This window comes from Ochotona curzoniae, unplaced genomic scaffold, assembly GCF_017591425.1.
Source record: "Ochotona curzoniae isolate NIBS_2020 unplaced genomic scaffold, NIBS_Ocur_1.0 scaffold_2476, whole genome shotgun sequence".
In the NCBI taxonomy this organism is placed as follows: domain Eukaryota; kingdom Metazoa; phylum Chordata; class Mammalia; order Lagomorpha; family Ochotonidae; genus Ochotona; species Ochotona curzoniae.
The window spans coordinates 3,577,572-3,592,955 of NW_024467095.1; the positions used below are offsets into that span (position 1 = coordinate 3,577,572).

The 15,384-nt window shown below is 40.0% G+C and overlaps 1 protein-coding gene across 1 annotated transcript in view; it reads left to right on the forward strand.

The window, feature by feature from the left end:
- The window catches only part of IQUB (IQ motif and ubiquitin domain containing), a 31,980-nt gene extending 17,166 nt beyond the window's left edge, over positions 1 to 14,814 (forward strand). Inside the window, exons 9-13 of the mRNA XM_041001918.1 lie at positions 4,275 to 4,445; positions 7,622 to 7,798; positions 9,841 to 10,089; positions 12,028 to 12,213; positions 14,550 to 14,814. Of these exons, the coding sequence (XP_040857852.1) occupies positions 4,275 to 4,445; positions 7,622 to 7,798; positions 9,841 to 10,089; positions 12,028 to 12,213; positions 14,550 to 14,732 (966 nt within the window). The 3' untranslated portion in view covers positions 14,733 to 14,814. The remainder of the gene's footprint in view (positions 1 to 4,274; positions 4,446 to 7,621; positions 7,799 to 9,840; positions 10,090 to 12,027; positions 12,214 to 14,549) is intronic.
- Positions 14,815 to 15,384: the final 570 nt, after the last annotated feature.

Below are 15,384 nucleotides of genomic sequence, written 5' to 3' on the forward strand. Positions count from 1 at the left end.
GAATATTAAAGTCACCGATTCCTGGTGCTAAGCGAGCGGGACATCAGCTGGGGACTGGATCTCTGACTTTGCTTCTCTATACCTTCAACTGGCTAGAAACTTCTGAACAAAAGGATGAACGATTATTGAAGGTAATCCTTACATGAAACATGTAATTAAGGCAAAAAATAAAGTAATTACCCTTTTGTGGTCAAAATGCTTGTGTTTGATATTGAATAGTCTGTTTCCATAGTGACCAATTTCCTTCTATAAACCTGATCTTTCCCAGCAATTAGTCAGTCCAGCCAGAAGAAAGCAAAAGCGTGCAGTTCTTCACAATGTTAGCCATGATCCTGGTTATTGGAGAACATTTGTTCCTCACCACTATTTATTTTTAATTTCCTAAAGTGCCCCCTCATCTAACTTGTGCCGTCTCCTGTCTGATGTCAGTTAACCAGTGACGTGAACCTCAACTCCTGACAGTTTCAAAGACTCTAATAGGAGCTTTCAAATCACATATCCAATTGTCTGCTGTCATTGCCCTCCAGATCCCTTCACAGTACCCATGGCAACCTATCCTGTCCTCCTTCACCCCACTCCCCTGCAGGTGGATCCAATCCTGCAGTATTCACACGGCCTGTCTCCCAGTGTGTCAACATTTCAAGAGAAATAATTACCTTACCACAACTTGAAAATAACTTTGGAGAATAAATGTTTATGTTTTGCCTTTACTATCAGTGAGTCCAAAATTATATGATTTATTAAATCACTATTTTATTTCCATTTACATATTTTAATATTTATTTTAAAGAACACGAGAGACAGTGTGCAGACACACACACACACACACACACACACTTAATCTTCCATCCACTGTTTCTATTCCCAAATGATTACAGCAGTCAGGGTTGGGCCAGGCTGAAGTTGGCAGCCAGGAACACCATCTGCGTCTCCCACGTGGGGCCAGAGCATTTGGGCTTCCCAGATGGTATAGGAGCTGGACTGGAAGCAAATCCATTGGGACTGGACTGGCTTTCCAATATGGGAAGCAGGATCACAAGTAGCGGGTTAACCTACTGTATGATGGCAGTAGCTCCCACTATTTTATTATTTGTTTTACTATCCTGATCATAGAATTGATCTGAATCATCAATATGATTTTAAATTAATCCAAAGAATTAAACTAATAAATTGTAATAGTTTTTTTCGAGCTCTCATCTTCATAAAAGGCTAACTCTAAAGATTTTTTGAAGCTTAAAACAATTTATAATTTCAACACACTAAACACTGGCTTCCACAGGTTATGACATGTTTAAAACTGTGTACAGAAGTCATCACCTTATTTCTAATACATCTTTTAGGAGCTCTTTACCCAAAGAGATAATTTGATTGTTTACAAGAGATTTTTCCTAGAGTTGGGACCAGTTATTTCTTTGATTTTTTTTTTTTTAATTTGAGTAGTACTTGTCACAGTTAACAAGTTTACAGAGAGCGGAATTCATATCAGCTGTGTTGTCTAAATGCTTTTTTTCCACACTCAGGTGACCAACTGCTAATGAGATGGAAAAATGCAACCATCTCTTTTTGAGCATGCATTAAACAGGACTGCTACTCTGACTCTGAATGGACGGAACCTCTTTGCTGGGAAAAACAAAGTAGTTACTACCCAGTGGCCTTGGAAGGCTTAGTGTTTTCTCAATGTGTGCTTTTAGGGGCTAGAGGATTGATTGGACAGGAAGGAACAGGTTCTCTCGGTGTGGTCATGTCTTGTCTTCGTTGAAGCCCCCTACTCTAAGGGGTTTCCCCGCCACCCTGCCTTTCACTGAGCTGTGTCTTGCTGCTCCGGTTCCCCCCTCCAGAGCCTGTGCCATCCCATTTGTTATCAGCTAAACGGAATTGATTGTGTTCCTATGTTTCTAAAGTAATTTAGAAACGTGATTGTAGTACATCTCTTATTACAAGCCAGAGCATTCATAGCAAAAAGGAAACGAAGCAATAAGCAAAGTTGACATTTTCCTGTCAGAAAGGGAAAAAAACCAAAAAACACCTGAAGGCCTACAATCAAAGCAGCCTAGATTTGAAGACTTAGTTCTCAGTGTTGGTAAAATATATCTAACATAAAACCAACTTGCCAACCAGATTTTTATGTGTCTTCTTGGTGTCAGCTCCAGGGAGCTTGATTCTTTGATTATATCTCAGATCCTTTTCATCTGCCTAACTTGTCATTGCTCCTTCAATGGTTTTTTCCCTCCTCTTCACTAGTTAAGTGCTTCATAACAATGTCTGTTCTCTAGTTACCTGCAGTGATCGCTCATATTCACCCTTTGTCTTCCTTGGATCCATCTTCATGGACAACGAAGGGTTTTGATCTACAGTTGAAGGACTGGAGGAATTTGGTTATAGAATATATTTGGGACAGCTTAAGCTATTCCCACAGCCGATTATGTTCCACAGGGTAGAAGCTTGAAAGGGAGATAAGGTTAGGTCAATCCACCAACTCGAAAAAATACAATGAAGGGATTTCATTAAGTGGTTATTAAATTTCAATTACTACTAATGAAGTGACTTACTAATATGTAGAACATAAGATACTGTTGACGTTTCTGATGAAAAGGAAATTCCATATACAAGTATATATTACACATATATAAACAATAAATATTTGAATGACTTATTTATTTGAAAGGCAGTTTTTATTAAGACCGAGAGAGCCAGAGAGAGAGAGAGGTCCTCTGTCTGCTGGCTCGTTCTCCAAATGGCTGCAGTTGCCAGGACTTGGCTGGCTGAAATTGGGTGCCAGGAGTTTTCTCTCTGTCTCCTGTATGCATGGAAGGGGCCGCAGCACTTGGGCCATCTTGTGCTGTTTGCTCAGCTACACCACCAGGCAGCTGAATCACATGTAGAGTGGCTGGGACACGAACAAAGGCTCATATGGGATGCTGGAGCTGCAGGCAGTGGCTTAACCCACTGCACCTCAGTGCTGGCCCTCAAAGAAAATGATTTTAATAGATGAACCTGGAGGAAAATCACATGCAAAAAGATAAAGGCATTAGATAGGCTTTAGAATAGTGCAATATGAGCGTAGCCTAAGATTGCTCATTCCTTTACATTTTCTAAAGGAGCTTTGAAGCAAGTTTTAAAATTCACTCTTAGATCTGTCCAAAGTACTCATAATTAAGTAATAAACTACTTTATTATTAATATTTTATTTAATACATTTACAGTATCACCATGCATTAATTATGGGACTGTGGATTCTCCTTTACTGTGTGGCGATCAGAACGGAGAATTGGGAATTTCTGGTGAAGTTTTCCTAGCTTTAAACAACATCGCTTTTGCCTTGCATCAGAACATGCCATTACTATGAAAATGTATCAGATAAGGTTGTCTTTAAGATGTAACCTTACCCTTCCCATTGCAGGTAATATGAAATGTAATGAAAGTAAGTCGACGTAAAAAATGTTCATATTACACCATCATTTAAGTACAGCCTTATATTACATCTCTGTTTGGTTAGTCAACATTCCCACTGTATGCTCCAATATGGAGAGCTTCCATTTAAGCTTTAGGTTACATCTAAAGGTTGACTTACTCCAAGAGTGGCATGGAGTGAGCCAAGAGGACACACTGTGTAACTCTGTCAATGCTGTGGCCCTGCTCAGGACAGACCAGTGTTTCTGTGCTTTGGCGGGCTGAATTCCAAGATGTGGAATACAAGGATACAGACATCTGCTGAGTGTCTCACTGCACACATCTGCTTCGTGAAGGATTTTGAAGTGGTTGAAGTTTATTTCGATGGGACACCAACCTTAATTCACCAAGTCAGTCTGTTTTTATGTTTAAATATATTCAAGATTGTCACAGTTTTTCCATAAAAGTTGTCTTCAGTTGGAAAAGCATGATCAGCACGTACGTATATAATCAGTATAATTGAACAAAGCAGATACAATTTTTGATAACATTCTCGATAGCGTGTTCCTTCACTCCCCTATGCGGTTAATGAATAATTCTGTATGCCTAGCAAGCTATCCAACAGACCAATTAGTACAAACTAATTACAAATCCTGAATCCTACAGAAGTGTTTTCGCTTGTGAAGACTGAAAGCTCTTTCTCATGTTTAAAAGCTGTTTTACTCCTGCCCGGTCTATAAAATCCTTCAATTATTATTAATTTTTTAATTGGTGATACATTTTAGCCACAAGTGATATTAAAGTAAACTTTTAGGAGAAGGGATGAAGTGCTCAGTGTTAGCCTTTCCTTTACTGCTGGTTACAAGCATGATATTCTTTTTAAGTGTTCCGCTCCGAAGTCATGGAGAACAGCCACGGGCAACGTGATTGAGATGGATACGCAGTTCACCCTCAGAGCCAGAGAGCTGCAAGGCATCTACAGGTGCATCGTGCTGAAGAACCTCTCTCCGGACGAGCGGCTGGATGTCCTCCTCACGCTGAAGCACACTGTGAAGGTGTGTGCGCTTGCGCTCTGCTTTGGGGTGTGGTCACCATCAATAAGCAGTTGGAGACCAAAAGAAACAAATGATAACCATTATTAATATTTACATATAAATTTCATTCTGCCAACAGCTATATTGTTTCTATGTAATCTGGAGAACAACATGATTGCCACATTAATTTTTACCTAAGCGTTCTCTGAGCACATGTTATGATACATAATGAATGTACATACAGGATAAATATTCTAAAAGTAAATGCACCTTTATTCAGTGAATGAAAACATATGCAAAAATGGAGCATCACATTCATACTTAGTTCAGTTAAACAGTACCTATCTATTTTGATAGTGTCAAGGAAAATGTATCTGAACTATTTTAAAGCAGCACTAGTATACATAATATCCTTTTTTCTGATCAGTTGTTGTTTTGCTCTGTTTTTTTTTTTTAATTCCTGACTTTTAATGAAAACAGAGATGTCTGCCGCAGGTCAAGTTTTCTCAAGAAAAGCTGGATGGAGAAGTGTGTTCGAGCAGTTTGCTCACCGTGCTCTCGACATAACTGCAGTGAGGCAGCAGAGACGGAGGGCTTGGCAGCTGGGGACATTACACTGTGGTGCAGTCTTGTCGTGTTCAGCCGATCTCCTGGGAGCCCTGGAGCTGGGAAGCCCTTCCAGAGTTGTCTTGAGTTGTTGCAAAAGGACAGAATTATTTAACTCCCAGCTTGCCCGCTGACTGCCCATGGGCTGCCCTAGGGAACACGTGAGGGGAGGAGGCAACTGTCTTCGCAAGAGACAAGTTCTCAGAAAAAGACTCAGTTGAGAATTCTCAGTCAACAATTTACTGGGAGGGTGAATACTGACATTAGGACTGGATGGGGTGGACACAGCACTTCACTGCTGCTCGAATGTATTTATTTTGCTGTTATTTTGTTTTGTTTTTAATTTTACTTGTGTTATTATCATTTTATGATACAGTTCCATAGATCATGGGATTTCCCTTATCCCCTCCCCAATTCTCTCCCCCTCACTGAGTTCTATATCATTACTATAGTATAGTTCTTCACACACAATCATATGTCCATCACTGTGGGCATGGACAATGACAGAGATGTATTTGTTTTATGCTACATATCTCAGTAGTGTCTCCTGGAAATTTGGGTTGACCCCCCCCCTTTTTTTATTGGAGAAACTTACAGTAGTATTTTCAGGATTTGAACCAGTATTTTGGCGTTGCAAGAAGCAGCTTAACTTGCAGAGTAACAACACTGGCCTCACCCTTTGTCTCTTTATTAGTCATTTTAGATTTCCTTCACCCCCAGTTAGCATCCTCTGCACACTGACTACATTTAGGGTGCCTACATTTTGGAGTAACCTGCGCCCTGAAAGATCTAACTAACCAGACTTCCACTTACTGTCAAAATAAGAAAAGGATATATAAAAAATGTCAGTCTCCTTTGTCTAAACATATTCTTTCCTGTCCTCATTGGATGATAACAGCTGTACTGCCTTTTGAAGATCAGAGTCAGTGACCTTTGTAAGCATGGTGACACTTTCCTCTCATACTTGAAGAACTGGAGTAGTAGGGAGCACAATTCTGACAGCTCTAATTAGGCCATTTCTACCCAGACTCCTTCAGTTCCCAGGGTAGGACATCTGCAGGGTCTCCCATGTGGTCTTTCCCATGTCTGTACTGTTAGCCCACTGTTACTGTTAGGAAATCAGTGGTGGGTTGGCTATACTCTCTTCTATTCCACTTCAGTTTTCTTTTTTAATCAAGAAAATGAACACTGGGTGAGTCTGAGAACCCAGTAAACCCACTTAGACATAAACCTGGACCAACACCCTGGGTTTTCTCACCCACCCTTGATTCTCCTAGGTTTTGGGACTTTACACTTCCACATTGATAGTCATTTGATATTTTTGAGAAGAAAGCCTGATTTGGGGTAAGACAGTTCTTTTCAGCAAACGGTAGCTATCCTCAGCCAAGATGGCTCGTTTCCAAGCAGGGTGATTGCAGCAGGAGGTTGAGGTGAGACTTGCAAGCTGCCCCGACCTGAAGCTGCGATGCTGAATGCTCCCCTCGCAAAACGGGGGTGACCTGGCCAGTACCCCGCAGCAGTTACCACAAGGGACAGGCTTTCTGTATTCCTCATCAAAGGTAAAAACTCTAGGATCATTGCAACCACTTCACTTCTTTCACAAAAAGAATTTAATTACTTTATTTCAAAGAATTACAGAATTGCAAGCACTGGTTTACTCTTCAGACGATTGGGTGAAGCCAAAGCCAAGAGCCTAGAGCTTCTTAGAGGTCTGCCATGTAGCTGTCTGGAACCCTAGCAATTGGGCCACCTTTACCACCTTCTCCAGCACATTAGTAGGGGGATGTATCAGACGTGGAACAGCCAGACACGAACCAGTGTCAGGTGTGGCTTCACATGCTGTGCCACAACTGTGGCCCCAAAGGGTTTCCTCAATCAACCACACTCTTTTCTGTTTTTATTAATTATTGTGAAGTATTGATACATGTGCATACATGCATACATGATGTAGCTTAGCATATATTAGATGTTAAATGGGCCATCACCAGTGTTTCCAGCATCTTACTCTCCCTTCCAGTTGCAAACCTTTCCATTTCTTAGAAACAGCTGCTACAGTGTCCTTCCTGGCAGTCCTTTCCTTCGTGTCCCTTCCTAGTTTGGCCACATGTCGATGACTCTCTCACCATGCAGTTCAATCTGGCCTACTTTTGAATTTTATTAATAAAATTATACTCTATGCATTATTTTGTACTTGATTTTTCTAAAAATTAATAAGATTTGAGCTTGTTATTATCTATAATAATAGTCCATTCATTTCTGTGTATTACGTATTGTTCTGTTGTATGAATAAGCTATAATTTTATCAGTCATTTTCTTAGGGATCTGTGGCTGTTTCTAACTTTTGGCTGCTGTGATCAATAGTCCTTCATGCCTATTTCTCTGATGTACTGAAGATACAATTATGGAAGATTATACAGATCTTAAACTTTATTATTATATAATACCGATTTTTTTTCCAATTAGTAGTATCAATTCACACTTCTGTGAACAATGTTTCATTTTTTCTATAATTTAGCTGCTGGTTTGCTGGGATTTTCGAAAATAAACTCAGTGATATTGAAAAGTTGACGCTGTTTCTGTGTTTTGTTTAGGAACATGCATGTAAACTGACCCAGGAGATCCTAGAGTTGATCGACAGAGAAGTTGACCTCATGATGAGAGGAGTCAAACCTCATAATCTGGAAGGGCTCAGGAAGAGAATTGCAACACTCTTCTTCCATTACATCAAAACACCTCTATTTAACCCTGAAGTTGCAAGACACCTGAAGGTAGTCTGCATTTCCCCTGTATCCATTTTTCAGAATCCTAGGATGTAATACAGCAAATTGAAGAATGTTCAATTTTTGCCTTTCTACTTTACTTGGAGACCATACAGAAGACCATTTTACTAGTGAAATTTCCCTTGAATTATTAGCATTTTCATACTAACAAATTAGGCTTACTATTTTTAACTTCTGTGTCTGCATTTCCAGATGTGACTCATTTCCTGATTTTTGAACAAACTTTTCAACTTAATATTGCATTATGTTGGTATCATGAGCTGTCATGTCTCCTTGCTTTTTTGTTTATGCTGTGCTTCTTCCTGGAATGCCATCCTCTCATTTTGGCTGGCTGAAACTCCTACTGATTTGCGCTTGCATATTTTCTAGAATTTGTTAAATTATTGATTTGAAACTTCTTTCTGTGGTGGGTTAGAAAAGACGTGGTATACTATCAGTTTCTGAAATTGCGGAGGCTTTTTTTGTTGCCTAGCGTATGGTCTGTTCTGGTGTAAGTTCCATGTATGGATGAAAAGAACATAGACCCTGCAGCTGTGGGATGACATGTTCTATACACATCATATTAGGTCCATTTGGTCAATAGCATAGATTTACTTTGTTGTTTCTTTGCTGGTTGTCTTTCCATAAAAAGTAGGGTGTTGAAGCCCCTCTTTTGATTCTATTAGAGTCTGTGTCTCCCTTTAGATTCATTACTACTTTAATAAATGGCCAGTTGTCCTGCCATTGGGTGCTTCTACATTTGTTATAGTCATTTCTTTTAAACTTATCCCTTATCATTATGCAAACCCCTCTTCATCTCTTTTAAAGCTTTTGTGTGAAAGTCTGATTTGTCTGATCTTAGAACAACTACATCTGCTTATTTTTCCTTTCTACTGGCATAGAACATCTTTTTCCATCATTACATTTCCAGTCTGTATGTATCTTTGTTGGTGAGGTGTGTTTCTCGTAGTTAGCACATAGATGGTCTTTTCTTTTGTTTCGGTCCAGCTTTTGTGTAGTTTTTGATGGAAGAGTTTAGGTCATTTACATTCAGGGTTATTATTGAAAGGGTAACAAGTTTGTCCTACCGTTTTTCTAAAATAAATACTCTCATTGTCTTGGATTCTTTTTTTTTTTCCTTTTGCTAGTTTTTCTACTTTTTCTTTCATCACAGTGTTTATCATTCTTTATTTCTGTGGGTAGCACATGCTTACGCATCCTTTGTGGGGCTTGTTGGGTATCACAAATCCTTTCCATTCCTGTTTGTTTTTGAAGGGCTTTCTTTTGCCTTCGTAAATATAGGCGAGCTTTGCCGGATGCAACCATCTGGGTTGGAAGTTTACTTCTCAGAACCTGGGCCACGTCTCTGTTCTCTCCTGGCCTGTAGGATTTCTAACGAGAAATCAGCTGTTCGTCTAATTGATAATCCTTTAAGGTAGCCCTACTACATTTCTCTCATGTAAGTTTTAGGATCTTCTCTTTGTGTTTTACTATTGAAATTTTAACTGTGTAACGTGTCGTGGTGAAGATTATTTCTGCTCATGCTCTTTGGAGTTCTGTGCTTCCTGCACTTTCTCCACATTAGGGCAGTTGTCTGCTATTATCTTGCTGAGTAGGCCTTCTAATCCAGTCTCTCTTACCTCATCTTCAGGAGTTTAACGTATGTTTAATTGATTATTTATATGTGAATCCAACAGGTGCCTATTGCAATAATTGATGCAATGTAGCATATAAAAAAACTGAATTCTTGTAAAAATTAAATGGTAAAAGCATCTCCTCCTATTTGTTTTTTATTCAAATAATTTTCTAAGTGGCTTTAGCATGTATCATATAGGAGTTGACAGATAATAAGTGGGTTTTAATATTTCATCATGGTAAACAAATATGGTTTGAGGCTTAAATTTTGTATAAACAGAAAAACATTTAAAAGTAACCAATTTTTGAAAAACTTGCATTCTAGCATTAGTTAGCCCTCAGTGCATCTTTTGAACAGTATCTGATTTGAATTTGCATCCCTCCTTCCTGCTTTTTTTTTTTTTTTTTAATTTTAGGTCCCTCAAGATCCGTTAAAGTTTTATAGGAAGATTTATTTTTGCCACAGTTGCCAGCTCTATTTGCCTTCGACAGAATTTCCTGTGTCATCTACCACGCATCGCATCTACCGATGTCGTCATTGTATTAACCTGGAGAATGAGACACGGCAACGAGAATCGTTTTTGAAGTACAAGTGTTTACTTCAGCGGCTCTACCGCTCGGAGGCTGAGTATGAAGGTGATTCCAGAATCGCCTTTTTGATGCAGGTATGTCAACAAGTGCTGCCAGTCAGGACCTAAATTGGTTTCTGCCAGGGATGTTGTCTTCAAAACGGTTGGGAGTTTCATAAAGTGAATTGCAATTGAGCATTTTGCTGTGTGAGAAATACTGCCTTGGTTCTTCAATTTGGACAGTGATTGCACATGCGAGTGTCGACTTTGCCATGGTGTTGACTTTCTGTTATGATCCAGTCCTTGCACTCTGGAAAAGAAGACACAGTTGAAAGACATATTACAAATTCCCGAAAAAAAAAAACACAAGAGAAAAAGCAAGTAGTGGTGGCTCTCGTGGCTATGAGGTCAAGGGTTGAGCACTCTGTAAGCATTAGAAAGATTAATTAATCGATTGGAGCACCTAAGAAGGCTTCCCCGAGAATGCGACCTATCCGATGGAATCCACACAAGTGGATGCGCAAGGAAAAAGAAAATAAGTCAAGGTGTTAGACCTGAAGCCCAGTTCTGCCATGGTAACTGCAGTGCTGCACAGGGTCTCGGGGCCCCAACTCTCAGGCCAACATCTGCAAACAGAGGCTCCAGATTCTCCTTCGCCAAGCGGCTGAATCATTGCCACCACTGTCACCACCCTGAACCTGGCCAACCAGCACAGCAAGTTTTCCAGACAGCAAATACAGGATTTTCTCAGCTCTTGTATCTGCTGTCTGGAAAACTTGCTCTGCTAGTTGCACAGCATGGTGTCTGTCACTCAAGTTAACATGTTCAGTGAGAAGAGGATGTTACTGATGAAAAATGTATAAGCAACACACATATTGCTGATACACTGCCTCACGCATACACGAGGCGTGGACGAAGCTTCTGGCTCCTGGCTTTGGCCGTTGTGGCCATGTGGGGAGTAACCCAGTAGATGGAGGATCTCTCTGTCTGTCCTCTCTCTTTAACTTTGCCCTTCAAATAAATGATAAATAAATCTTTAAAAAGAAGAAATTTTAAAAATCAGCTGTAAAGGATGAAAGCAATACCGCCAAACTAGTTTTTTATATTTAATCCAGATTATATAGATATAAGATCCTTTTAAAAGGATTTTACTACTTATTTGTGATTACTCTTATATATTCTGTTTAATCCAATAGATTAATTCTAATTTCCATCCAATAAGCAGCACTGCATAGTCTGAAAGCACAGATAAAAATTATTACATGTTTTCTTCAGTGGAATTTTATCAAGTGATGTTCATTTCAAAGTATAAATTCATTTCATTTTTGAGAGAGGAGAGAAAAAAGTTGAGCTCTCATCAATTGGTTCACTCCCTAAAGTCTCATACTAGCCAGGCTTGTGCCGTGCTGAAGCGAGGAGCTGGGAATGCTCCCAGGTCCCCCACAGGCGAGGCAGATACCCAACGAGTGAAGCCATCAGCCTCTACAGGATGCTTTCTAGAAGGAAGCTGCAGTTGGCATCAGAGAATTCAACCTTGGGTTCCCCGGCATGGGTTGTGGACGTCTCAACTGCAAGGCTGAACACTCATCCTGAAAAAGTTTCAGCTAATGCTAAGTCTTTTTCCTGGTCTTTATTCAATCGCAGCTGCTTCATTATTAAGATGGCAATAAAAAAAAACCCCTCACATTATAGGGTCCATACAGTGTCCCTGAGTGTAAGATATAATCACTGATGAGTTTCTGAAAAATGTTTAATATCATATAAGTATCATGGTTATACTAATGAGTCATTGAAGTTATAATAATGTAAAATTAGTTTACTGGAAGGAACAAATATATCTCATTCTGGGTTAAAGATGGGATTGTGGCTGTGAGCCTGGAAGTGTAATTTAGGCAGAATGAACAGATTTGGTGAAAAATAAGGGGCTGTGTGTAACTGAAACCTCATGAATAGTGTCTGGCTTTCTAAAAGTTTGTTAACACACGCGCTTGTCGGGAAGAAAAGTCATTTTGTCAAACTTACTTTGACACGCAGCTACAGGACATTCAGTACCTGACAGAGAACATCTGGGCGTCACAGTCAGTACTCAGTGACTGCGACGATCTCAACGATCTGGTCATGGTCAGATGGGACAAGTCCTCGGAGTGGTCCCCTTGGAACTGCATCCTCCTCACCAAGGACGAAGCAGCTGCTCATCTCAAGCTCAAAAGTGTCGTAGAGGTAAGAAAGGCAAGCTGCGATTCAGAATTAATGGGACCGATTAGAGGTGTATGTTCTATGTATGTATGTATGTATGATTTAAACTTTTCCATCTGGTGAAGAATCAGGAGTCGCAGGTTAACAGTAACAATACACAGGAATGGTGTGTGTGTGTGTCAGAGATGGATGCTAAAAGGGAGTTCAGACAAGTGGGAGGCAGAGATCATCAGCTGAACCTGCTCGCTCCTGAGCAGCACAGTGAATTCTACAGAAGGTTCCATGAAGGCGGGATTTTGTTTATTTGATGTGTGTCTATGTATCTCATGCTACATAAATGCCTGTCAGAGGTAAGGGGCTCAACACGTAATTTTTTGAATGATTGTTTCCACCAGATAGGCTCAATAGAACCCAGCATCCTTCCTTCTTGAAGTAATCACACACTCAATTCTCAAATTAGCTTAGTTCATAATTTTGAATTCCGAATGGCAACAGTATTGATAGTATTACATTTTTTGTTTGCTTTCAACTAAGTAGAAGTGTTGGAAGGACTGCGAAGATTAAATGTGATTCATTTTCAATCATTTGCAAGATGAATGCTGTAAAAACACTTTACTGAACGGAATTGAGGCACCGCTCATGAGTTCTGAGAGCTCCATTTACACGAAGTCAGCCCAGGACTGCAGAAAGTCTTACTGATTCTCTCTGTTGAGTCAGTGGCTTCGCCTTTCGGTGTATACAGCATGTCAGCTAACTGGAAATGAAGGAACGACACCAAATGTGATCGTCATTCTGAAGTGCCCACAGTGAGCAGGAGCAGCAGGGCTCAAAGCTGCTCGTGTAAACTCAATCCAGTTGTGTGTGTCGTGAGCCCAGTTACTTCCCACATCTCCGCTGCCTCCTAGGGTTTTCACTGCTAAGAGGTCAATGAGAAGCAGAGCCAAATGATCAGGCCTGGGTACCTGGGTACAGGAGACAGGCATCTTAACAGCTTGACTAAATGCCCATAACACAGTTTATTTTAAATTACAACAAAAGCAGTACATTATTTTTTTTAAAATCTCTGAATTGAGTACACTCATATAATCTAGAAAATAATAGTCTTGGGCCTGGCGTGGTAACCTGGTGGCCTTGAACACACTGGAATCTCATATAGGTGCCAGTTCTGATCCTGGCAGCCTTGCTTCATATCCAGCTCCCTGCATGTGGCCTGGGAAAGCAGTCAAGAACAGCTCAAAGTCTTGGGATCCTGCACCTGTGTGGGAGACCTGGAAGAGGCTCCTGGCTCCTGGCTTCGGATCAGTTCCATTCTGGCCATTGCGGCTGGTTGGGGAGTGAATCAGCAGATGGAAGATCTTTCTTTCTGTCTCTCCTCTTCTCTGTTTATCTGAATTTCCAATAAAAATAAATAAATCTTAAAAAAAAAAAAGAAAAGAAAAGTCTTTACATATCCACCTATCTCTACCTATCCCAGGGATAACTACAATTTCTCACCTACAATTTATTAAAGTCTTGCCAGAAGTAGAAACACAGGTGTGTCTACTTTTTTTATAGAACTGATTTCATGCTGTTTTGCAAGTTTGTTTCTTTATTTTACTTAACAGTATATGTTCATTAATTTAACAACAGTTTACTTTTGAATGTGTTAAATTCTTGTTATATGTGAGAAAAGTGAAAATTTAAGAAATGTGAGTCCACATTGTTTTGGTTGTATTTGAGTTCAATCACAAATGTAGAATAAACAAATTTACATTGGTTAAATCAAATGTGGTTTGTGAAGCAATTCAGAGGCTGCAATTGTGGCTACCAGGGTGGCCATACAATGCCTTCCAACACTCAGGCCCTCGACCTTTAGCCTTCTGTAATGGTTGGTTTCCACGCTTACGCTGTGGGCACTGAGAGATAAGACAACCGCAGCCTGTGCTGCATCTTGTTGGCCCAGGCTCAGGGTACTTAGTGCAAAGCCGGGAGAGATCTCTTGCGTGTTTGGGCACACACACACACCCACACCCGAAACCTTGCCACATGGCCACCCTTAGCCAGTGTAAGGCCTAAGAAAACCAGGTACGTCACAGCCAAGTAAAAACAAACGGAAGAGATGTGACTGTTAGGAGGAACCAGCAATGGTTTGGACCTAGAGAGATCAGAAGGGACGTTGGGGAAGGCTTCTGGGCTGAAACACCCTGAGAGCTAGACCCTTAAAATCAGGAGACAGAATAAAGGAAAGCGCCTGCTCCGGGCAGAAAGAAACAGTAAGCAAAGATGCTGCAGCAGTGTCGGTGATTCAGACCCCTCCACCGTGCGTCTGCGATGCCCTGGACAGAATTTGACTTTTTGTTTCGTTTTGTTTCTCTTTGCAGGGGTACAGACCCTTGTTTATCCACACGATCAAACACAAGCACATCCTGGCGAAGAACTATTTTGCCCAGATTCCAGCACTTGCTTCATTTATTCTTGACGATCCTGACACAGAGGAGATCAGGAAGAAGTATCACGCAGATACTGCGCCTAAAGTTATGGAAGTCCAGAAGCCTTGCACTTAGAAGACCGGGACTGTTTGATGGTCAGCAGTTGTGTCCACTGCTAATAGAGTAACACAGAGGTCACACAGTGTGTGAATGGGATTTTAGCTTTTCGTTGATTTTAATTATTTGTCACTCGAAGAATGGCAAATACGTTGTGTAAAGAGAAAACATCCCTGTATAAATATGTTATTGTTACAAAATGAGTATTAAATTGAAATGCAACTTTGTTACTGAAATTCATATTTAAAAGTGAAGACAGCATTGTATTTTTACATCTTTTCACATTACATTTTAATAACGTCTAAGAACACTGAAGTTGAACTCCTACAGCCAAACATATACTGATTTTAATTTGTAACCCAAGCACTGTATTTTAGATGAAATGAAGTTATAGAATATTCAATAAGTGAGAGGAAACATTGCAGAATCCTCTTAAAATTTTAAAATGATCAAAGATTTAACATTTCAGTATAAGTAATTGATTCTTTACCTTTTATTGCTTATATTAGCTTCCTACGCATAACCGAACTGAAATAAGAAAAACCACCAAACAAAAATCTGTACATCAGGCTGAAAACCAGGGAAAGCTGGAAATAATGTCACGTGGGAGAGAATTCCTCATATGATGAAATTTGTTAAAACTCCACCAGCGAAATAATGTATGAAAAAT